Source organism: Takifugu rubripes, chromosome 19 (assembly GCF_901000725.2).
Source record: "Takifugu rubripes chromosome 19, fTakRub1.2, whole genome shotgun sequence".
Taxonomy (NCBI): domain Eukaryota; kingdom Metazoa; phylum Chordata; class Actinopteri; order Tetraodontiformes; family Tetraodontidae; genus Takifugu; species Takifugu rubripes.
The window spans coordinates 941,092-964,691 of record NC_042303.1 but is presented as its reverse complement, the minus strand read 5'-3'; the positions used below and the strand labels follow the sequence as shown (position 1 = coordinate 964,691).

Sequence of the window (23,600 nt, the reverse complement as noted above, 5' to 3'; positions counted from 1 at the left end):
GTCGGGTCAGACAGGGTTTGGGTCTGGGTCTGATCCTGGGTCGGGTCAGACAGGGTTTGGGTCTGGGTCTGATCCTGGGTCGGGTCAGACAGGGTGGACATCCTGCTTTAGAGTGAGCAAAGGAAACGCCCAGGAAGGAACGGGCTGTTGGCAGGGAGCTAAAAATACAGACCAGGAGGCAACAGACCAGGAGGCAACAGACAGGGAGGCAACAGACCAGGAGGCAACAGACAGGGAGGCAAAAGACAGGGAGGCAACAGACAGGGAGGCAACAGACAGGGAGGCAACAGACGGGGAGGCAACAGACCAGGAGGCAAAAGACCAGGAGGCAACAGACCAGGAGGCAAAAGACCAGGAGGCAACAGACAGGGAGGCAACAGACCAGGAGGCAAAAGACCAGGAGGCAACAGACCAGGAGGCAAAAGACCAGGAGGCAACAGACCAGGAGGCAACAGACAGGGAGGCAACAGACCAGGAGGCAACAGACAGGGAGGCAAAAGACAGGGAGGCAACAGACAGGGAGGCAACAGACGGGGAGGCAACAGACCAGGAGGCAAAAGACCAGGAGGCAACAGACCAGGAGGCAAAAGACCAGGAGGCAACAGACCAGGAGGCAACAGACAGGGAGGCAACAGACCAGGAGGCAAAAGACCAGGAGGCAACAGACCAGGAGGCAACAGACAGGGAGGCAACAGACCAGGAGGCAACAGACAGGGAGGCAACAGAAGGGGAGGCAACAGACGGGGAGGCAACAGACCAGGAGGCAAAAGACCAGGAGGCAACAGACCAGGAGGCAACAGACAGGGAGGCAACAGAAGGGGAGGCAACAGACCAGGAGGCAAAAGACCAGGAGGCAACAGACAGGGAGGCAACAGACCAGGAGGCAACAGACAGGGAGGCAACAGAAGGGGAGGCAACAGACGGGGAGGCAACAGAAGGGGAGGCAACAGACGGGGAGGCAACAGACAGGGAGGCAACAGAAGGGGAGGCAACAGACGGGGAGGCAACAGACCAGGAGGCAAAAGACCAGGAGGCAACAGACCAGGAGGCAACAGACCAGGAGGCAACAGACAGGGAGGCAACAGACCAGGAGGCAGACAGGGCCGCAGCACCAGAACCACCCCACCCCCCCGAGGGTCCCAATACACAATAAGACATCGTCATTGCAAGTGATCATGAATGTAAAGGGGACAAATCAGGCCGTGGACATCTACAAGACAAATGTCTTCCTCTTTAGTGTCTACATGCTGTTATGTTCAGCTACAGTCAGGACCGTCCTGTCCTGTCCAACCGCACCGTGGGTTAGGGTTAGGGTCAGGGTCAGGGTTAGGGTTAGGGTCAGTCAGGACCGTCCTGTCCTGTCCAACCGCACTGTGGGTTAGGGTTGGGGTTCAGGGTCAGGGTCAGGGTTAGGGTTAGGGTCAGTCAGGACCGTCCTGTCCTGTCCAACCACACTGTGGGTTAGGGTTGGGGTTCAGGGTTAGGGTTAGTCAGGTCCGTCCTGTCCTGTCCTGTCCTGTCCTGTCCTGTCCAACCGCACTGTGGGACATCTGAAAGGTCAACAGGTCACAGAGGGACCCTGGTCCAACAGGTGTGGACCAGGTTAGGGTTAGGGTTAGGGTCAGTCAGGTCCGTCCTGTCCTGTCCTGTCCTGTCCAACCGCACCGTGGGACATCTGAAAGGTCAACAGGTCACAGAGGGACCCTGGTCCAACAGGTGTGGACCAGGTTAGGGTTAGGGTTAGGGTCAGTCAGGACCGTCCTGTCCTGTCCAACCGCACTGTGGGTTAGGGTTGGGGTTCAGGGTCAGGGTCAGGGTTAGGGTTAGGGTCAGTCAGGACCGTCCTGTCCTGTCCAACCACACTGTGGGTTAGGGTTGGGGTTCAGGGTTAGGGTTAGTCAGGTCCGTCCTGTCCTGTCCTGTCCTGTCCAACCGCACCGTGGGACATCTGAAAGGTCAACAGGTCACAGAGGGACCCTGGTCCAACAGGTGTGGACCAGGTTAGGGTTAGGGTTAGGGTCAGTCAGGTCCGTCCTGTCCTGTCCAACCGCACCGTGGGACATCTGAAAGGTCAACAGGTCACAGAGGGACCCTGGTCCAACAGGTGTGGACCAGGTTAGGGTTAGGGTTAGGGTCAGTCAGGACCGTCCTGTCCTGTCCTGTCCAACCACACCGTGGGACATCTGAAAGGTCAACAGGTCACAGAGGGACCCTGGTCCAACAGGTGTGGACCAGGCTAGCGCAGTATTGGACTCCACACGCAGGAGCTGAAGAGACAGACGTGTCCTTACGTTGATGTCCAGACTGCAGAGGCTGAGGGACTCGGCCTCTCCACTGGCCTGCTTCCTCTTCTTCTGCAGGACAGGAAACACAGAAGAAGATGCTGTTGTGATGCCAAATAAACACCAGAAGAGACAGTGTAGTTGCTCCTTGTTGCTTGTTAGAGGCTATTTCCTGTTTGATTTTGGAGTTTTCTTCACTTCCTGTGTTCCTACTTAAACCCGTCAGTCTAACTTAATGAAATCCACCCTTTTCCATTTGGGTGTAACCTCACTCGTCATCGCATTTCCAGCAAAAATATCACAATGTTCAACCCAGAAACTCTTTTTTATCGTGGCTCTTGACGCAGGCGAAGGACTATTTTAATTAAGGTTGCTTTGTAGATGCTAGTAGGAGGTTATTAGGTCACAGCGGCTAATTGTAGATGGCACAAAAGGATCTTCCTTTTTATTTAAGGTCAAAAGTTCATCTCATATTTAAAGAATCTACTTTGTGGCTGTGAAGCGTCGCTTCTGCACGCACGCTGTTATCACCATGACTACGAGCGATCAGGGTTAGGGTCAGGGTTAGGGTTAACCTTAACCCTAACCCTGACCCTAACCCTGACCCTAACCCGTATGTTCAGAGGAAAGCAACGCTTCATTGCCTTAGGGTTAGGGTCAGGGTCAGGGTTAGGGTTAACCCTGACCCTAACCCTGACCCTAACCCGTATGTTGAGAGGAAAGGGTCAGGGTTAGGGTTAGGGTTAACCCTGACCCTAACCCTGACCCTAACCCGTATGTTGAGAGGAAAGGGTCAGGGTTAGGGTTAGGGTTAACCCTGACCCTAACCCTGACCCTAAGGCAGTGAAGCGTTGCTTCTGCATGCACGCTGTTATCACCATGACTACGAACGATCAGGGTCAGGGTCAGGGTTAAGGTTAACCCTGACCTGTATGTTCAGAGGAAAGGGATGAAGCGTCTGAGACAAAGGCCGACACGCACATGCGCCCACGTGCACCAGCGTGCATCAAATCGAGTGAACTCTCCCACCGTCACCGAAACCATCAGAGCATGTTGAGACTTTACTCTTCACCACTGAAACAATGATCAAAGAGTAGAAAGTGTCAGCTGTGGGCTCTTCATGACTTTATTATCCACATTTTCAGTGAGAGCAGCTTTGTAAATAATATAATAATAATAATAATTACCTGATAATACCTTTGGAAGGAATGCACTGCTACCCCCCGACCACCGCCCCCCTGAAGCGAGGATCTGAGCTCTGAAAACCATGTGTTGACGTGTGTTTGTGCCGATCCAGCTCTGATGGAAGCTAACAGTATTCCCGTATGGAGACAAAAACAGGAAGAACTCCCACAAACACCTGAGGAACCAGGTCGCTGAGGACAAACGGCTGTTATGGGAATAAAAGGCGGAGCAGGAGGCGGAGACGGGCGGAGCCGTTGAAGAATACCAGCACATCATCAACAAAGCAGCTTCACTCCAGTGTCTTTCAGACAAGCTAACGCTAACGCTAACCTGCGGTCAGGGTGAGGGTTGGCGGCCCCTTCATCATTCAGATCCGCCAGCAAATTGTGTCTAAAGTGTCCCCCCACTCCTCAGGTGTGGTGAGGAGGCGTTCAATGAGGCGAGGGCAGCCAGAGGACGATTTAGGATGAGCAGCAGGAGGAGAATGTGGGGAACACCACTGTTACAATAGCAGGAAACCTGATGTTTGTTCACTATTGTACTGAGACGGGCCGGATGTTATATAACCTGGGGGGCTGTACCTTCACAACACCCAAGAGGAGACCACGGTGGACCACGGTGGACCACGTCCATATAAGACGTCTGGTCATATCTGAGCTGCTGCTTTGTTGGGCTCGTAGTGCTGCGCTGGGTGTGTTTTAGATTATTACAAGGACCAGGAACACAACACACAGAATTAGCAAGACTCCTGAGCAGCAAAAGACTAATGAACCTTTCCAATCATGCCCCAGAGATGGTGCAAGTGCCCCTCTTTCTAGATCTGCAAGGCTTTTATCCAGAGCTGCTCTTAAACAGGCGAGGCGATACGGTCGAGGGGTTTGATGCATGTGAGGAGGAGCCAGTTCCTGCTCCCAAAAACATGAGAATCAAGCGTTGAGAACAGGAAGCTGGCGCTCCGCGGAGCCGTCGGGGTGAGCGCGTCAAGCTAGCGCAGACTCACCCGATAGTAAAGCAACAGGCAGCAACCCATCATCCAGACCGATCTTCTGCTCCAGGTCTGCTGCTTCTTCTCGCTCTTCCTCCGAGCTGTCCGGAGCCCCGACAGCGTGCGTCCTGCCGATTCTTCTCCTCCTCTGTCCTCCTTCACACTCACATCCCTGGTTCTACTCTGATCCTCTCGCTCTTCTCCTGACTCCTCTGGGTGGAACCCTCTCTCTCTGTGTAGCCTCCTTCCCTACACTCCTCAGGCACATTAACCCTAACCCTCTTTTCTCCTCGTCCTCAGTCAGAAGGACACCTCTCTAGCAGCTCCTCTCTCTTCCTGGACCTTTACCACGTCCCAAAGTGGATCTACAGGCCTCAGGAACAGGAACACCTCACAATGAGCCTGTGCGGGTCCACTTAGTTCCTAATGAACAAACAGGACGTGACGGGCGTCGGGGGATGAAGGATGTCTATATTTAGCAAAACCAGTAGATGCAGGGGCACCATGGAGCAGACCAAAAGAACTTCAATTCTAGTTTAACAAGAAAAACAATTTATTACTGATTCAAATCCAGCCAAACACATGAGAACCCACAGATCCTCTGGCATTCAGTCCAAACCAACCAGGCAGAGGTTCAGTCCCCTTCTGTCCCACCACAAAACAGCTTCTTGCTGTTTTTACCTGCAGTTTTCTCTGGTTTCATTTGTGCCTTTTCTTTTTTCATATGTTATTTAACGACCTCTTCAATAAAGAACGGACCCCAAATAACCCTTTTGGCATCTTCCTTTTCTTGCATCGGCTCGTTTTCATGTTACAACGTGCTAATAAAGTAAACGAAACTAAGTTGGGGATTTACCAAAGCTTCCAAAAGGTGACCGAATATTTCAGAGTACTTTATTGATCCCTTTAGGGGGTGTCCATTAGGGAAATGAGCATTTCCAGGCGTTTTAGAACTACATATGAGGAAGATGTGACGCAATCAGAAACAGAAAGAAGTGACGACTGCGGTCCAGACAGGATTTCTTCTTACCCCACGGAGGGACCATCCTTCAGGAGAGAGAAGAGGGAAGGAGGGAGTTTTCTTCTGGATCTTCGACCTTGAAAGAGAAGCGATTGGATATATTAGATAAACAATCCTAAACAACTGTTGGGTGTTGCCTGATAAAAGGTTGTGGTTCTAAAGGACGTCATTGACCTTTAGAGCTTGTAAATAATTGGCAGGTGAATATATTTAGCAGTAGAAAATGTCTAACTGTGATGGACTGTCTCCATCTGGCTCCTGCAGCGTCCGAGCCAAGCGTTAGCGGAACTCTGGCGACCCCTGCTGGCCGCTGCATGTAAACGCTGCCAGTGTGGCAGCTATCCTGATTTCCATGGTTCCAAGAGTCCAAAGAAGTGAACCTTTATACATCATGCTGCATCCATAGGAAGGAAATATTAAAACAATGAGGGGAATAGAGAGAACCTGAGCCTCCGGCACTGTTCTGAATCAGTGGAACTCATTGCTGGGTGGGTCATCGAAACCTGATCCTGCCACTCCTCCCTGGCAGATGGATGTTTGAAATTGTGTGTGTGTAGGAAGCATTTAAGGTCAGCGAGTCAGTCCTTCCTGACCACGCTCGTGCGCCCCAACCTGGGTTTCCCAACCTGGGTTTCCCAGCTCTGCTGTAGACCACGCTTCTCCATGGCCTCCATCTGCTTCTGCGTGCACACACAGGTTTCCCTGAGTGGCCTTTATGGGTTAGTTAGAGTTAGGGTTAATGGGTTAGGGTTAATGGGGTTAGGGTTAGAGTTAGGGTTAATGTTTAGGGTTAGGGGTTAGGGTTAGAGTTCGAGTTAGGGTTAATGGGTTAGGGTTAGGGTTAATGAGTTAGGGGTTAGGGTTACTGGGTTAATGGTTAGGGTTAATGGGGTTAGGGTTAGGGTTAATGGGGTTAGGGTTAGAGTTAGGGTTAGGGTTAGGGGTTAGAGTTAGAGGTTAGGGTTAATGGGTTAGGGTTAGAGTTAGGGTTAGGGTTAGAGTTAATGGGTTAGAGTTCGAGTTAGGGTTAATGGGTTAGGGTTAATGGTGACTTTAACTGCTTCCCAATAACCACTGGGTAAGTTGAAGCTTGACATCCTTGTTTATTAACTACTGTGTGATGTTTATGCCTGTTGTCCTCCTGGTCCCGCTCAAGGTTTGTTCCTGTTGCTAGCTTGGGGGGGCAGGCTGGATCATTCTGACGTACGCAGACCCATATAAGTGCACCATTCGCAGCCGTCCGATACCTGAATCCCTGAATATGCACGTTAGGGAGATTGAGTGGTCTGGGAAGAGTCCACTTACCACTAACCCTAACCCTAGCCGCGTGACGCTAACGATGGGACGGCTGCAGCAGCAGGACGCCACGGACTCTCACAAAGATTAGCGACAGAACAAAGGAGCAGAGCCAACAGGAGCCGTGCTGCCACCAGAGCGGCGGAGCCACATTCCTGGGAATATTACTGTCGGCCTGTAGACGTACCCTGGGACGCACTCAGCACGCCATCGTGCTGCGTTAGTTCACAGCACGCACACGTTAGCATCGAGGGGTCGTCGACATCTGTCTGTCGCTGAGAGCCCAAGACCTGCCGGGACCCAGCCCCCGGCCCCCACTATGCATTCTAAACGTTGACCTTCAATAGGAAGGAAGTGGATAATATCTAACGTGGATATTAGATCTTAGCACCTGTTCTCCATTATAGCTGCATTTCAGCCAGTTCTTCTTCTCTGCTTTGGTCAGATTTGTTTAGACATAGTTTTACTTTTAATCACAATAACTTTAAGGAACAGATCCACATTCTTACACCAAACCGGCTGTTTACTTTCACTCTCACTTGCTGTGTGTGTCTGTGTTTTCTGGTACATGCTACATACTGAGGACTATAATACGCATTTCAGTAGCAAAGTGAGGACATTTTCAGGAGTTGAGGACATGGCAGCTGCTCCATACAAATCCAAAGGAATTCATTGGGACCAGGTTAAGGTTAAGGTTAAGGGTGCGGGGTTAGGTGACTGGGAAATGTAGGGTAACCCCTTCACCATCGCCGAGTTTTGCGGGAGAGTCCTCACAAATATAGCAGTGCAGGTATGTGTGTGTGTGTGGGAGAGGGAGCCATAAGTCCCTGGAACAAACTTGGGACTCGGAAAGCAGCAATAAAACCTTCTCCTCGGTCTCTGCCACAGTCTCCTCCCTGTCTGCTCTCTTCCCATCGGAACCGGGCACATAGGGGCCATACTGGTCCGCTTTCCTTGGCTTTACGGAACAAAAGCAGCACTTTTCCTCACCTTGAGCCCCTTTGACATCCATCACCTGCCTGCATCGGGCTGCGGCTCCTCCCTGCGGAGCCAAACGGAGCCAAACGGATCCAAGAGTCTGGGCTCCAAACAAGAACCCGGGAAGCTTCCGTCTCCTCTCGCGCTTCCGGTGAGCGGGAATAGAGTTGTGGGCCAGAACTGAGTCACAGTTTCATCCGGAGACTGAAGACAGAACAAGTTGTTGGGATTCCGGACATTCTTCTCCGCGTCGAAGCGTCAAGCGCGACTCTCGCCTCTCACTTCCGGTCATCCCTTCAAAATAAAAGCGAGGCGGGAAATGCAGCATTTGTCTTTAATGTTGGGCGGATTTTTGTTTTTTGGGGGGGGGGGGGGGGTAGTAAGTAACACATTTAAGAAGGTAAGACTAACAAAAGCAAAGTTTGACAGAGTAGAAGAAGAGCTGCTCTCTGTGCAACCAACAGGTTCTGATCACTGCTGGTACATTAGCCAATGGAGACCAGTCTCCGCTGTTTCAAGCTCACTGGTGACCTTTATTGTGGAGAGAAGCTGCCCTGGCTTTGTATGAGCTCTGGAAGCGCGTGTTGTTCTAACCAGAGGAGCTTCACGTCCGCCTGGCTTTACGTCACAGCAGTTTGGGATTTCCTCCGTTTCGCTAAGAAAACCGCCAGTCTGAAACTGCATGACTGGAGCTTTCACGCTGCTTTCCCCGCCCACGCACGCACGCACGCACGCACGCACGCACACACACACCACCGCCTCGCCGTCTGGACGCATCAGTCGATTCCAGCAGTCACGGTTTATTCATCATTAGCTGGTTGCTACATTTAGGCAGGTACTATAAAACAGTACATTCCTACAAGAGGTTTCATAGATAGACACCCAAAGGTTCAAACATGTGCTAAAGCAAAAGTTCCCATTCTATTTACAAGTCCAAATCTCCTCCCTTGATATCGGACCCACCGGTGAGTCCAACCCAAGGTCTCCAGCTGCTGAAGCCAAGCATAAATACCTGACAGACAGGTGGGATGAACGCACCCTCGGGGGTGGGAGGCCAGCGCACCTCCAGTTAAAAACCCTTTCAAAAGTGGACTCCTTTTCTAGGCTAATTCTGTTTTCATGCCTTTCAGAGGGTTAGTAGCCGAGGAAAACCACGGCCTTCCTGGTGTAAAGAGACGTATTTCCCTCACATTTGAAGGACATGCAAGTCCACGGGGAACATTTATGCCTGAGGGGAGCGTAAAAAGAAAAGCAACTTAAGGTACAAAGAAGAAACTTCATTGGTCCATAAAATCTAATAAATATTTATATTCTTCTCTGACAGTCTTGGAGAATTTCTCCTCTGTAGGTAAAGAAAAACACAGGTCCTAAAATCACGGGGGTCATCGACTGGGATGTGGACAAGGTTTCGGGTGGTGGAAGCAGCTGGATGTCCCCCCCGACCTCTGGAGCGTCTGGGCCTTCAGGTCCCACCTGCCTCCCTGCTCACCAGTGGCTCCATGGAGGGGATGGACTGGTGGCCTGGTGGACCGGTGGCCTGGTGGACTGGTGGCCTGGTGGACAATCACAAATGGTCCCCTGTCCCGGTGTTGAGGAGGTCCTTGGCCACCAGAAGTCCTGGCTAAAAAACCCGGGAGTAATGACATCATCGTCTCATCTCATTGTCCTCTTCTGTTGCCACGGCCACTGGACGGTGGTCCTCAACCCCGACGTCTTTATGTCCGTCTGGACCAAGCGGCGGCGTCCTCTACAAGGGCGCAACAGTGGGGCGTCCCTGACCGTGCTCCTGGTGATGGTGGAGTTCAGCTTTACAGACGGTAGCGGCGCCGCAGCCCAGCGCCCCGACCGTGGGCGGCTCCTCGTCTCCTGCAACAAAGAGCCATCAGCGGTCTTTAGAGGAAAGGCACGACTTGCTGACCAACAACAACTCCAAAGTCTCCGTCTGTCCACGTCATTAGCGGTGGTGCTATGCTAGCTCTATTTAAAAAAGATTACCAAGGCCTGAGGAGGAGGATTCACTCTCGGCCAGGGAGGAAGTGTCAGCCTGGTCATGTGACAGTCCCTCCATTAGAGGAATAGAAAGCTCAGAGGAGGGAACGGACGAATCGTAGATGCCCGAATCACGAGGAGGGGGGCACTCTGGGGGGGGGGGATGACCTCCTTCTGTCGGGGCTGCAACAGGACAGACTCCATCGAGGAGGACAGAGGAAGTAGAGGAGGACGAGGGTTCCTCCTGCAACGGTCCGGATGTTCTGGATGTGGACCTGCGGGACAAAAGAGGCCGCAGCTCTCAGACCGTTAAAAACAAAGACTACAATCTTGAGAGGTGTTCTGGTTTAGTTTGAACACAAACCCAGTTAAAACAGCGTTTGTGCCTTTTAATGACATTTTCTTTAAAAACTCAGTTTAAAGTTACACCAGCGACTTGTGTCACATCATTTTACCTTGAAGGGTCTCTCTGGATGGGCAGAGAAGACTGAAGCGGGACAGGACTGGGACAGAGAGCAGGACTGGGACAGAGAGCAGGACTGGGACAGAGAGCGGGACTGGGACAGAGACCGGGACTGGGACAGAGAGCGGGACTGGGACAGAGAGGACTGGGACAGAGGCCGGGACTGGGACAGAGAGCGGGACTGGGACAGAGACCAGGACAGGGAGCGGGACTGGGGCCTAGTTCCAGGCTGTGGCTGGAGCTTGGAGGCAGCAGAAGCAGGTTCTTCCTGGGTGCCCCCTTCCTGTCCTCCAGCGGTTGCGTCCTCACCCTCACCTCATTGAGCATCAACCCAGATTCGAGCCTTTGCTGAGGCTGACAGGACCCTGAGGAGCAACGAGGCTCCAAAGCCTCGCCGGAGGACACTGGGGGGGATTTCACAGAGGCTGAGGAGCTTCCTGAAGGAGCCAGCTGTTTCTCAAACCAGTCGGGGTTCTGGCTGATGTACTGATGCATGTTGCAGATGGAAACATAGAGCGAGCGTCCAGATTTGCTTTTGAAGTAGTTCCTCCTGGAGACATTGACAGGAAGTGATTCGGGTTCGGCCAAACTGGACTGACTGGAGTGGAGGCGGCTGAAGATCTGAGGCAGCTGCTCCATTAACTTGAACCTAGGAACAGACCTGGTTAGGCTGCTGCCAAACACACGCCGTGAGCTAGGGTTAGCTAACGACAGCGCCGCGAGCTAGGGTTAGCTAACGACGGCGCCGTGAGCTAGGGTTAGCTAACGACGGCGCCGTGAGCTAGGGTTAGCTAACGACGGCACCGCTATTTCAGGACTGTTTACCTGGGAGCCAACGTCAGCATGGTGGGGATGTCATTTTCTGAGGAATAGTCAAAGTAAACGCTCATGTAGCGCCTCAGCTCTGGGGCTCCGGAGCCTTGGCTCTGCTTCGCCAGGCGCAGCTTCTCGGCGATCATGGACACGCTCACGATGAAGAGGTCGCCCGTGGACGCCGCAGGCACAGGGCCGCCGCTCTGACGGCCCACTGGCGTCTTCCCTTTGCGGCTCTTCTCAACATGGTAGCTGCAGGAAGGGAAAGGATGGGGGGGTGAGCTCTGGCAGGAAGTGAGTGTTTTATCAAGAGCCGGTTGGCGGGCCGGTAGGGTTAGGGTTAGGGAGGTAGGGTCAGGGTTAGGGTCAGGGTCAGGGTCAGGGAGGTAGGGAGGCGCCGTTACCATAGGGTTAGGGTTAGGGTTAGGGTTGGGGTTGGGGTTGGGGTGGCGCCGTTGCCGTAGGGTTAGGGTTAGGGTTAGTGTTAGGGTTGGGGTTAGGGTCGGGGTCAGGGTCAGGGAGGTTAGGGTTAGGGTTAGGGTCAGGGTCAGGGAGGTAGGGAGGCACCGTTACCATAGGGTTAGGGTTGGGGTTGGGGTTGGGGTTGGGGTTGGGGAGGCGCCGTTACCGTAGGGTTGGGGTTGGGGTTAGGGAGGCACCGTTACCATAGGGTTAGGGTTGGGGTTGGGGTTGGGGTTGGGGTTGGGGAGGCGCCGTTACCGTAGGGTTGGGGTTGGGGTTGGGGTTGGGGTTAGGGAGGCGCCGTTACCGTAGGGTTAGGGTTAGGGTTAGGGTCGGGGTCGGGGTCAGGGTCAGGGTTGGGGTTAGGGAGGCGCCGTTACCGTAGGGTTAGGGTTAGGGTTAGGGTCGGGGTCGGGGTCAGGGTCAGGGTCAGGGTCAGGATCAGGGTCAGGGTCAGGGTTGGGGTTAGGGAGGTGCCGTTACCGTAGGGTTAGGGTTAGGGTTAGGGAGGCGCCGTTACCGTAGGGTTGGGGTTGGGGTTAGGGAGGCGCCGTTACCGTAGGGTTGGGGTTGGGGTTAGGGTTAGGGTCGGGGTCGGGGTCAGGGTTGGGGAGGTAGGGAGGCGCCGTTACCGTAGGGTTAGGGTTAGGGTTGGGGTTAGGGTTGGGGTTAGGGTCGGGGTTAGGGTCGGGGTCAGGGTTGGGGTTAGGGAGGTAGGGAGGCGCCGTTACCGTAGGGTTAGGGTTAGGGTTGGGGTCGGGGTCAGGGTCAGGGTTGGGGTTAGGGAGGTGCCATTACCGTAGGGTAAGGGTTAGGGTTGGGGTCGGGGTCAGGGTCAGGGTTAGGGGGGCGCCGTTACCGTAGGCCCCTGGAGCAGACGGTGATGATGAAGTCAGCCTCATCCAGCTGTCTGCTGAGCCACGACATCTGGCCCTCCCGGCAGATCTCCAGGTGCTCCCACAGGTCCAGCACGACCTGCACCGGAGCACACAAAGGAAGCAATGAAGGCACCAAGCACGTGCACTCAGTGGCGGAGCGTGCCGCTCCCAGCGCTTCACCTCACAGCAGCAGAAGTCTTGCAGGAAGTAGGCGAAGCTCTGGATGACGCTGCTGTGTTTGGGACAGTCTCTGTTGGAGTAACAGAGGAAGACTTTGGGGCGGGGCCAGGGCCGCTCGGGGCTCAAGGCTGCGCTCTGATTGGACGACTCGCTGCTTTCTTCATCCAGCTGGCTGTAGATGTTCTCTGCTCAACGAGAGGGTTCATCACATGCCACGGAGGCGACAGAACACGTGCACAGCCAGACAGAGATGCTTCGGAATCAGCGCCTTCACCTTGCTGCTTCTTGCGACACATGACGGTGAAGAGGGTGGCGAAGGCCGATATAATGACCAGAGGGACGGTAATGGCCATGGCGCGGATAGGCCCCGCCCACGGGGAGTGAACTGGAACAAAGACAGCAGATCAGTCAACAGGACTCTACCTGGTTTGTGGTCCACATCATATATATATATATATATATATGGCAACCTTCTACACAATATTTCAGCTCGGTTGCTTGTCTCACCCTGGCTAACGTGGTACTGCGTCTGCCTCCGGGTCACGTTAGCATCATCCTTCAGCTGACAGTGAAAGAAAGACACCTCAGTTGTGGGAGTCAGACAGGCAAACTGTGGCTGACAGCTCCGATCCAGCCAATATTCCAGAAGAAAGAAGAAGCCCGCTAAAGCTGGTGTTTACCTCAATGGTGTAGATGCCTGGAGTGATGTCCTGCAGGGTGCAGGTGGTTCTGATCTGGTTCACGTCCTGCATCAAGTAGAAAAACCTTTGAGTGCTCTCCAAAGCACCAGGCCAGCACCAGGCCAGCCCTAACCCTAACCCCAGGCCAGCACCAGGCCAGCCCTAACCCTAACCCTTACCCCAGGCCAGCACTAGGCCAGCCCTAACCCTAACCCAGGCCAGCACCAGGCCAGCCCTAACCCTAACCCCAGGCCAGCACCAGGCCAGCCCTAACCCTAACCCCAGGCCAGCACTAGGCCAGCCCTAACCCTAACCCAGGCCAGCACCAGGCCAGCCCTAACCCTAACCCCAGGCCAGCACCAGGCCAGCCCTAACCCTAACCCCAGGCCAGCACCAGGCCAGCCCTAACCCTGACCCTAACCCTAACCCTAACCCCAGGCCAGCACCAGGCCAGCCCTAACCCTAACCCTAACCCCAGGCCAGCACTAGGCCAGCCCTAACCCTAACCCAGGCCAGCACCAGGCCAGCCCTAACCCTGACCCTAACCCTAACCCTAACCCCAGGCCAGCACCAGGCCAGCCCTAACCCTAACCCTTACCCCAGGCCAGCACTAGGCCAGCCCTAACCCTAACCCAGGCCAGCACCAGGCCAGCCCTAACCCTAACCCCAGGCCAGCACCAGGCCAGCCCTAACCCTAACCCCAGGCCAGCACCAGGCCAGCCCTAACCCTGACCCTAACCCTAACCCTAACCCTAACCCCAGGCCAGCACCAGGCCAGCCCTAACCCTAACCCTAACCCCAGGCCAGCACTAGGCCAGCCCTAACCCTAACCCTAACCCAGGCCAGCACCAGGCCAGCCCTAACCCTAACCCCAGGCCGATCACCATCTACTCACAAGCGTAACCCTTCACTTCAGAACCTTCATGAACAAGTCTCCCTCTGCACTTGTTTCAGGAAGACACTGAACCCCAGACAACAGTCCCGCCCACACTGGGACGCTGTGCTCCCCCCCCCCCGCCTGCAGGTGGCGTCGCAGCACTCACTGGTTTGCAGCGCTGCAGCCTGAAGGGCCCGTCCTGCCGCAGCTTGTAGTAAAGATAGTAGAGGGTGAATCCGAAGGAGGGCGGCGCCTGCTCGAACGCCACGTGCAGGTTTGAGCCCAGCTGGGACACGTTCAGGCTTTTTGGCTTCCAGACTGCACATGAAACATAAGGTGCACCTTACAGACACGTTCAGTCAACATTCCCCGTCCTGCCATCCAAGCAGAGGCCGAAATAACGTTCTGCCACCAGCAGCTGTGTGTGGTTGAAGGTTAGCGCCCGCGTCCCACTGAAAAGGCTTCGCATGCCTGTCAGCACCTCATGTAGCATATGTAGCATATGTAGCATATGTAGCATATGCAGCATATGCAGCATATGTAGCATATGTAGCATATGCAGCATATGTAGCATATGTAGCATATGTAGCATATGTAGCATATGTAGCATATGCAGCATATGCAGCATATGCAGCATATGCAGCATATGCAGCATATGCAGCATATGTAGCATATGCAGCATATGCAGCATATGCAGCATATGCAGCATATGCAGCATATGTAGCATATGTAGCATATGTAGCATATGCAGCATATGCAGCGCTATGGCGAGCACGCGGCGGCAGAACTTACATGGTTTGCACACAAGGTTGTCTGATCCCAGGAGGACTTCACAGGCTGGAGAATGAGCACAAACATTATTACTTTTATTCCTGCTTCACATATCTAAGCAGGGTTCCAGGGCTCCAACTGTAGTAGCAATGTATCAGCAAGGGTCCGGGAGAAGAGGGATCTCTGGCAGAACCGGGCTGGACCCGGCCTTCTGGGACCAGCATTAAAGACATGAACATCAATGTGACTGCTGGACTCACAGTTGGTTCTGAGGAAAGACGGAGGGAAGAAGCTTTCGTTCATCAAACTCGGGAAGGGAACAACGCGGACCATGTAGTCGGTGTCAAAGGTCAAGCCGCTGAACGGTTGGCTGCTCAGCTTCTGTGGGAGAAGAACAGAAGAAGAATCCTGACATTCAAAGGTGGAGAAGGCAACGGATGGCACGGGGGCAGGAATAATGGAAGAACGGCATCTTTAAGACCAACAACTTAAGCTAAGCAAAAGCACGAAGCTGTTGTCTGCCTTACCGTGTTTTTGTGGGAAAAGTTGAGCTGTCGGGGGTCTTTGAGGATGAGATGTTGGCACTGTTTCCCCTCTGGGTTCTTGTCTTCCAGATAAACTCGGAATCCTTTGATATGTTCGATCCCTGCGGAGACACGGCCACAGTTTCAGGATGCTCCCTCTCAGCTGGATTCTTGATTCTTCAACACGCTCTTAGCTTCCCTACGCCTGGTGGCCTTTGACCTGCACTCCTTTCCTCGTCCCTTTCACAATCATTTAGCTGCTTCCTCTTCAGTTCTCCTCCCCTCCAGCCTTTTTCTGTCCCCAACACCAGCATTGCTCCGGGGTTTTCTTGTAAGGTTCCATCTCTCACTAGCTTCCTGTTTCCTTCATGACCAAATTGTGGCATTTCTCCCCCCCCCCTCCCACCTCCGTGTTGTTCCTCCTCCTCCTCCGCGCTCTTTGAAAACACGTCTTGTAATTACACCTTTATGTACCCCGGCCATGTTGTTCCCATTAGCTCTGCAGGGAGTGCAGCGCCAGGATCCTGGAGGGAGCGTAGGAGGCCAAAACATCCTGGTTCCTCTTTACACTGCAGCAGAGTTCTGCCTGGAGACACAAGAACCTGTTCTACAGGCAGATTCCTAAACACTTACCAGCCTCTGCAGGCTGGAGGGGGCAGAGAAAAGGAGAGACGGGAATGTTTTTGGACTGGAAAACCCGTCCAGGACGGGACGGACGGATGAATCTGATGTTTTGGTTTACAGGCACTTTGAAAGGTGCCAGAAAAGGGATGTTAAATAAATGAGTTCTGCTATTTTGGGACTAAACAGACCTTTGTGCTGATGAACTCCACCATTTAGGCAGAGCAGCGGGCACCAGCCGGGAACCCCAACTCAGCAGATCCAGATGTTCCCCAGCTGTGCTTTCTGCTGGAAACATGTTTAATGGCTCCACCATGATGCAGCCTGAGGTGCAACACAATTTCAGCTCACTTTGATGTGCACTATCAGAGGTCTTTTAACCATGGGTTTTATTGGGAAAGAGGAGAAAAGCGTTAAAAATGTAGCGGGAAGGTTTGTGCTACAGGTGCAACACAATAGCCGAGGGGCAACTAGATGATAAAGGGGGGCACACACTGATCTACCCCCTCTAGTTCTATCCCTTCACATCACAAGTTAACAGGAATCAAAGGAAACCATGAAACACCTGAAGCTCTATTGTCACGTCTGGCGTCACTCTTCTATTTCAGGTGTTTTAGGATCAGTTTACGTGTGTTTTCCTACGAGACCGTTTCTTATCGAGACTGGTCCAGCACTTGTGCATCAGCTGACGGAGCACCGGGATCTCCCGCTCCTCCTTCAACCTTCTGCACAACTAATGCAGCCAGGTAACCAGACGCCGCTCCTGTGACGCCAGAGGGTCCCTGAGAAACAACCGGCTGCATTGTGACGCGGAGGGGTTCACGTTACGCCCGGTGTGTGCACGCACACACACGCACGCACACGCACGCACACACACACACACACATTCCTTCTCGGTCAGATCGCGGTATTGTTAGTAGGAGATGTGATCCTCTCCTCTCCGTTATTCTCTGGCCCTGATCAAAGGGCTGAGGACACACACACACACGGACACACACACGGACACACACACCTACTAGGACTTCCTGCACTGGTATATTATTGTGGTTTTTGCTACATGATATCAGAGAGGTGAGCAGAGGTACCTAAAGGACTGGGAGACCAGCGGACGACCACGGCGGCCTGCTCCTCGCAGGCTAAATGGCTGAAGGAGACGTTGGTGACCTCGTGGATCACGTGCTTCCCCAGCGGGTAGTTGAGCGAGCAGTCTGCAGGGAGACACAAGACAAGTGTTTCAGACACCATCGACAGGTCTTGGTGCCATGAAAAGGTCACCTGCCAGTTTCACTCATTCCAAACGCAGCTTTAAAATACACGTGTTTGAAAAGAGGGACGCTGTGGCGGGAGGTCGTGAATGAGAACCAACAGCACCGATTCCTCGGTGGAATGCTAAAGTAAGGGTGGAGGCAGAGGAGCGGCCAGCCGTGAGAGGAAATCTGGACTTGGGAGGGAGAAAAGAAAGAGGGCGTGAGCGCAGACACGAGTGACTGCTCTTCTTCCTCCTGATACTGGCCACTGATTGACAGAGAGGACGGAGCTGAGGAGGAAAAGCAGGAAAAGAGAGGACGGAGCTGAGGAAGGAGGGGACGGGATCTGACACGAGCCACTGCTCCCTTTTCTCTGGACTGAAAGGTGGAGTCATGGTCAGTGCGGAGCAGAAGGTCACGGCTGCTTGCTCCTCTTCCTCCTCGCTAGCCTTCCCTGTGTGAGGCGGAGGCCGAGCTCTCCTCCTCTTCACTCATTGTCCTCGAGCTCTCTTTCTGAAGCAAATGAGGAAAGAGCTCCAGAGGTAAACCAGTCTCTCCTAATTCCTCCTCCTCTCCTGTCCGCACCCCCTGGACTTAATCATCACATTTGTGATCTGAGCCTGAAGAAAGATGGAATAATGGTTTCTGTGCTTCTAATAAAGCAAGACTGTCGGAAATGCTGCTGATCCCTTTGCTCCAATGATTCAACTTCTTCTGACCTCACCGTTACTTTAGCTAAGACACACTCCTACAAGGTTACACACACACACACACACACACACACACACACACACACACACACACACACTCAGCTGAAAGTGGTTGTCGCTCATGGTCACGGACAAAAGCAGGAGGCAGGGATCCGCTACGGCTCAGGAACTTGACTTTTACAGAAAAAAGAACAAAAGCCACAGTGGGGGCTGGGGGGCGGAGGTGGAGATGCGGGGGTGAGAGGACTTTAGAGTCCAACGCTGGGTGAATGACAGGGAAAGAAATAATCCTTTTAGGCCGTGATTAAAACACAGGAGCGAGCGGAAAGACGCCACAGCAAATGTCCTTCAACAGGGTCAAGATTTGGACGTTGGGGTTAGCATGAAACTAGCCCACACATTGGGGTTAGGGTTAGCATGAAACTAGCCCACACGTTAGGGTTAGGGTTAGCATGAAACTAGCCCACACGTTAGGGTTAGGGTTAGCATGAAACTAGCCCACACGTTAGGGTTAGGGTTAGCATAAAACTAGCCCACACGTTAGGGTTAGCATGAAACTAGCCCACACGTTAGGGTTAGGGTTAGCATAAAACTAGCCCACACGTTAGGGTTAGCATGAAACTAGCCCACACGTGGGTTAGGGTTAGCATGAAACTAGCCCACACGTTGGGGTTAGGGTTAGCATGAAACTAGCCCACACATGGGGTCACGTGACTACCAAGGAACTTACTTTCGGTTCTGAAGGTGATGGACAACCTGCGGCTCCCCTCGGGCGCAGACGGCACCTGCAAAAGAGGCAAACTGTCACCCAGAGGTAAAACTCAGCGTGCTTCTGCCCCCCAGCCTGCTGCCCCCCCCTGTAGCAACAACATCAGGACCCTCTTCACAAGTGTCTGACAGCAAGAGTTGACTCCAAATGTGGGTCTAATGCTACGAATGTTGTTTAAACCATGCTGAAAAGCAGAGTTTTTAGAATTTGACAGACTAAAACTGGTCGCTTCACTCAGAAAATGAGCAGCTGCTTGGAGTTAAAGTCCATCCCCCAGATTCCTCTAGGATGGACTAGGAGCCTCCAGCCAACGACTGCTTAAGGTCCTACACCTGAACAAAGCCTAACCTAGACCTGGACGAGGCCCCCCGAGTCTCTGCTGAGGCTTCCTGGGGCTGGTGAAAATGGTAAAAATCTGCCGTCGACCATCAAAACGAATGAACCCTAAGAACAAAACGATAAGACAGTGAAATAAATGTTCCGGAAGGATCAAAACGCTGTCAGATTCAGAAAGTTTTTGTTTTTTTTAAAGGACAAAAAAGCTGAAGATTCCACTGGGAATACCCCCCCCCCCTCAACCAGACCCAATCAGTTCCTCTGGTAATCAGAGCTAATTGCTACGCTGTTAGCTGAACATCAGGAGCAATTATCCACAGTGGAGGGAAGAAATGGAAGGATTAAAAGGGGAAGGCGGGAAAACTAGTGGATGAGGAATGGATCCAGAGGCAGAATGAAGAGCGGAGGGTGATGGGAAGTAATCAGCCACCCAGCAGAAGGGGAAGGAAGTGAGGAAAAAGAGAGGGAGGAATCTGATTAAACAGGAACTTCCTCAATTACAGCCTTCATGGTTCACATAGCAACTTCTCCACCTCCTTCAAGTTGTTTAGTCCAAGCAGAGCAGTTCCAGATGTGGGACACGCCGGACAAAGCCTAAGCTCACCGCACCAGCTCGGACACGGTCAACCTTTGCTCCCCGTTGGTTGGAACAAGTCCTTTAACTCGAATTAACTCAAAAGGCACAAGTGGCGCAGCTCAGGCGCCAACGTGGTCGCTCTCGCCAGTCCGGGTGGACCTGGGAGACTTCTGTTGAAGACTGACTCTTCAAAGAGGGGAAACATCTAAAGCCGTTCCGAGAACCTTTGTCTGGAATGTCACTTTGGTGGTGAACAAAGGTGCAGCCACTGACCCCTGGGAACACACTGGAAGTGTGTTGCTTTTCATGTCCCACTGAGACACACACAAACACGCAGTGAGGAACATAATATGGTGCTGCTGCGCTAACACAAAAAACAAGTGAGGGGAGAAGCTGCCGGGACAATGGGGGATTTTCAGGGTCCGGGCATTCAAACGCCTGAAAACACACACACACACACACACACACACACACACACACACACACAGACAGAGACACACACACACACACAGACACACACACACACGGAGACACACACACACACAGAGACACACACACACACAGAGACACACACACACAGACACCCTTTACTTGATGCATTCTGTCCACATACACATGATGATACTTGATAACGTGCAGCCTGGGCAGAAGCCTCAGATTATCTGCTCCTTTACAGAACAGAAATTAAATCAGATCTGAGCTCCTTAACTCCACAGGAGAACATGTGAGGAAAGCTGGAAACAAAGGTGAGGAACAACAATTCAACGCTGTCCCCGTGTGAGTGTGTGTGTGTGTGTGTTAAGGAGCAGCCAACCAGAGTTTTTCCCACCGCACGAACAAAACCTGCAGCTTCCTTCTCCTGCATGACTGCTCCACAATGACTCCCCACCTCTCTCCTCCATCCCACCCCCACCTCTCTCCTCCATCCCACCCCCACCTCTCTCCTCCATCCCACCCCCACCTCCTCCTGCTTTACGCCTCTCCTGCTGGGCCAGTCTATAGGTCCGGGCTTTAAAACACTTCCTTTCTGCCTGCTGACTTTCTCAGAAAGGATGCAGAAGCAGTCCTGGTCAGCGCCAGCATGGACCTGAGACCTTCTGGACGTGTGGCCAGCCGGGCGCTGCCAGGAAGCTCAGGGAGCAGACGTTGCCATGGAGTTGCCAGAGCCGGGCAACAACCCAGTGCACTGGCTCGGGCTAGGTTTCCCTCCTCGAGATTGGCCCAGAACGAGCGCGTTGACTCTTCAGTGTGAGCCATTTGGCTTTATTGCCCAGTGAAGGCCCAGCAGCACTCTGCCACCTAATGACTTCTTCAGACGCCATGAAGTGGGCTGAAGGCACGTCCAGATGTGTTGCCGCGAGCCTCAGTGGGCGGGTGGGAGACAGCGGAGATGAGGAGGCTGGTGCAGAGAAGGCAAGAGCCTGATTTATTCCCCGAGTTCCTGGTGGAACGGAGGCGGCTGATGGTTTTTGCAGCTGCACTTCAGAGTTCAGGAGAAACTGAAACGTTTTGATGGTTAAAACATGCAGTAAAAGACAAGGACTGCTTCCATTTGACTTCTGAGTCCAACAACGGTCGACCAAACTCTGGAAAAGGCCCCAGACCTGCTCCACCGTCTCAAAGCAGAGTAACAAGATGTGAGGAGATCCGGAGAGCGTCTCCTGGCGTTCGTGCTTCAACAGAAAACCTGGAAACCTGGGATACCAAATTTTGCCCTAAATGTGTAGAAGGTTGTCAGACTCCCCGATGTAAAAAAGAAAGAAAGAAAAGCTTTTTCAACTGTGGGGTCTTTTTAAACGACAAGAGCTTTTACAGGGTACACACACACACACACACACACACACACACACACACACAGCTCTAATAACCTCACACCTGTAGAATAGCAGGTCCTAACACCCCCATCCAGCTGCCTTTGATGTGTGCGCTCTGGAAAAAAAAGAGGAAGCAGGAGAGGGGGTCGTGTGTGTGTGTGTGTGTGTGTGTGTGTGTGTGTTGGGGGGGGGGGGGGGGGGGGGTTGGGGGATGCAGGAAGGAATGTTTTAACAGAGTAAACAGTGTAAAGCTTCCTGTAGAAAACACTTGAAAGCCCAAGAGAGGAAAATCACACACACACGCACGCACACACACACACACACACACACACACACACACACACACACACACACACACACACACACACACACACACACACACACACACACACACACACACACACACACACACACACACACTAAAGCCAGGTAGGTGTCAACACAAGGGCCATTTTTCTTTCCCCTAAACAAGCACAAATGGACTTCATCTTAAACTTTCGGGCAGGTGTGAAAAGCCTCTGTGTTGCTGAGCTGTTAAACAATCTCAAAAGGGTTCTGGTCATTTTATTTATCATTTCAAGTGAGGATCTGTTTTTGTAACCACTCCAACAAGATCTTTTGGTTAAAAAAGTCTGGACAGCAAACTTGTCATGGTTCCGTTTCAATAATAACAATGGAATTGGGAAAAGGCCAATAATTCCTGCAGGAGCAGCTCATGAAAGAACTTGCAGCTCCACGTTTAGCGGCAGAAGGTGGACACTGATGAAACGCTGCAGTTGCACAGCAACAGTATCACATTTCTGGATACTGTAGATCTGTGGCGGGCGGCCTGTGTCCGACGGGACTCAGGTGGAGCTCAAATGACTGTGAATAGTGTAACTTTTATTCATGGACGGGAACAAAGCTGTTGTGGAGAGTGAACGCAGCGCTGTGAGAGAAACACTAGAGTTTCCCTCTTTTCCATATCAAATGTTTTCACACGACACACAAAAGGCAGGAAATCAGCTTTACTACCTGCGAATCCCGACGGAACTTAAACGCAGCACCGCTCTTTCAGCTTTTCTAAAACAAAAAACTTAAACCCTGGAAAAAATAATAATCTAAAGTAGACATGAAAGCCAAGAATACAAGAAAATGTTTGTTTTTAAAAATAAATAGAGCCAAACGTCCGGACAGCACAAACGTTCATCTCTGAGAGGAGGTGAACACCTTGATGCCCCCGCACGGGATCATACAGTAGATCACGCAACTAAACGCATCCTCCAGCTGGAGAACAGCACTAATGGGAGATTCTGCATTCTGTGACACATTCATGGTTTGACTGAACGAACCAACAAGTCTTTCAAAAGGCTCCGGCCACAGGTGAGAAAGGTGAGTTCACAGGAAAATGCAACAGAAGCGTGGAATTGTTGGAACAAAGTGGCATAAATGTGACTTTAGAACGCCTGACCTTTAACAAAAAGGCCAAACGGCACCACGGCTTAAAGCCCATTAAAGATAAACACACGTAAGGAGAGCGGAGCCGACACAGAAGCAGTTTCAATTAAATGTTGCCGACACAAAACGAGTTTCAAAAGGGGTAGAATGCTGTTTCACCTTGAAAGCGCATCGCTCCTGGTTGGCTCTTTTATTGCCCGAGGTCGTAGCTCCACAACAGGTAAACAACAGCAAATATACAGCGGAGAGAGAGATGAAGAAACTCCGAGAGGACGCCATTCCTCCCTCAAGTCTGCACAACTCTGAGCCACGGAGGCGTGCTGACGACCTGAAGCGTGTGGGGGCGCGCGCGCGTGCATGCGTGTGCGGGAGAGGGAGAAATCAAACACCTACATGGGGCTGACCAATGGTAATGAAGGCTGTGGTGTTCGTGATCATTTCATCATTGCCTAATACATAAATAATATTTGCCCTGTACACCCCAGAATAAAGACTATTTACACCATCGTACTGAAATATAAACTGTAAACACAAAATAATCCACAGTCTGCATTATCGTCAGTTCTGCCACAGGAACAGGACATACAGAGAAATAAAACCGCCTAACCCTAACCCCTGGTACGAATAATATAGATTATGTCTAATTTCGAACAATAATCCCATTTCTCCATCTATTTCTGCCTTATTTAAATAAGGAGTGACGGG

The 23,600-nt window shown here is 52.4% G+C and overlaps 3 protein-coding genes across 14 annotated transcripts in view; all 3 read right to left on the bottom strand.

Moving 5' to 3' along the window:
- Window positions 1-8,024, bottom strand: part of LOC105418441 (rho guanine nucleotide exchange factor 3-like) — a 22,800-nt gene extending 14,776 nt beyond the window's left edge. The window contains exons 1-3 of one of the 4 annotated variants that reach the window (XM_029826794.1): window positions 7,760-8,024; window positions 5,483-5,549; window positions 2,292-2,351 (exon numbers count right to left, since the gene is read on the bottom strand). In XM_029826794.1, coding sequence (XP_029682654.1) covers window positions 2,292-2,351; window positions 5,483-5,549; window positions 7,760-7,794 — 162 coding nt within the window. In that variant the 5' untranslated portion in view covers window positions 7,795-8,024. The other 3 variants (XM_029826793.1, XM_029826796.1, XM_029826795.1) reach the window with 3 other exon arrangements.
- The window catches only part of LOC105418562 (WW domain-binding protein 11-like), a 1,118,483-nt gene that overhangs the window by 749,565 nt on the left and 345,318 nt on the right, over window positions 1-23,600 (bottom strand). The window lies entirely within an intron of this gene.
- LOC101079180 (interleukin-17 receptor D) lies at window positions 8,538-23,243 on the bottom strand. 2 transcript variants are annotated; one of them, XM_029826772.1, is made up of 16 exons: window positions 23,055-23,243; window positions 18,693-18,747; window positions 17,091-17,213; window positions 15,388-15,506; window positions 15,121-15,241; window positions 14,882-14,926; window positions 14,256-14,407; window positions 13,213-13,278; window positions 13,040-13,094; window positions 12,807-12,917; window positions 12,533-12,717; window positions 12,334-12,449; window positions 11,025-11,264; window positions 10,192-10,848; window positions 9,743-10,011; window positions 8,538-9,613 (listed from the first exon to the last, which is right to left on the bottom strand). In XM_029826772.1, exons 1-16 carry the CDS (start codon window positions 23,172-23,174, stop codon window positions 9,495-9,497), a joined length of 2,553 nt encoding a protein of 850 aa, XP_029682632.1. In that variant the 5' UTR covers window positions 23,175-23,243; the 3' UTR covers window positions 8,538-9,494. The 2 variants fall into 2 exon arrangements, with proteins under 2 accessions (XP_029682632.1, XP_029682633.1); XM_029826773.1 differs by lacking the exons at window positions 10,192-10,848; window positions 11,025-11,264.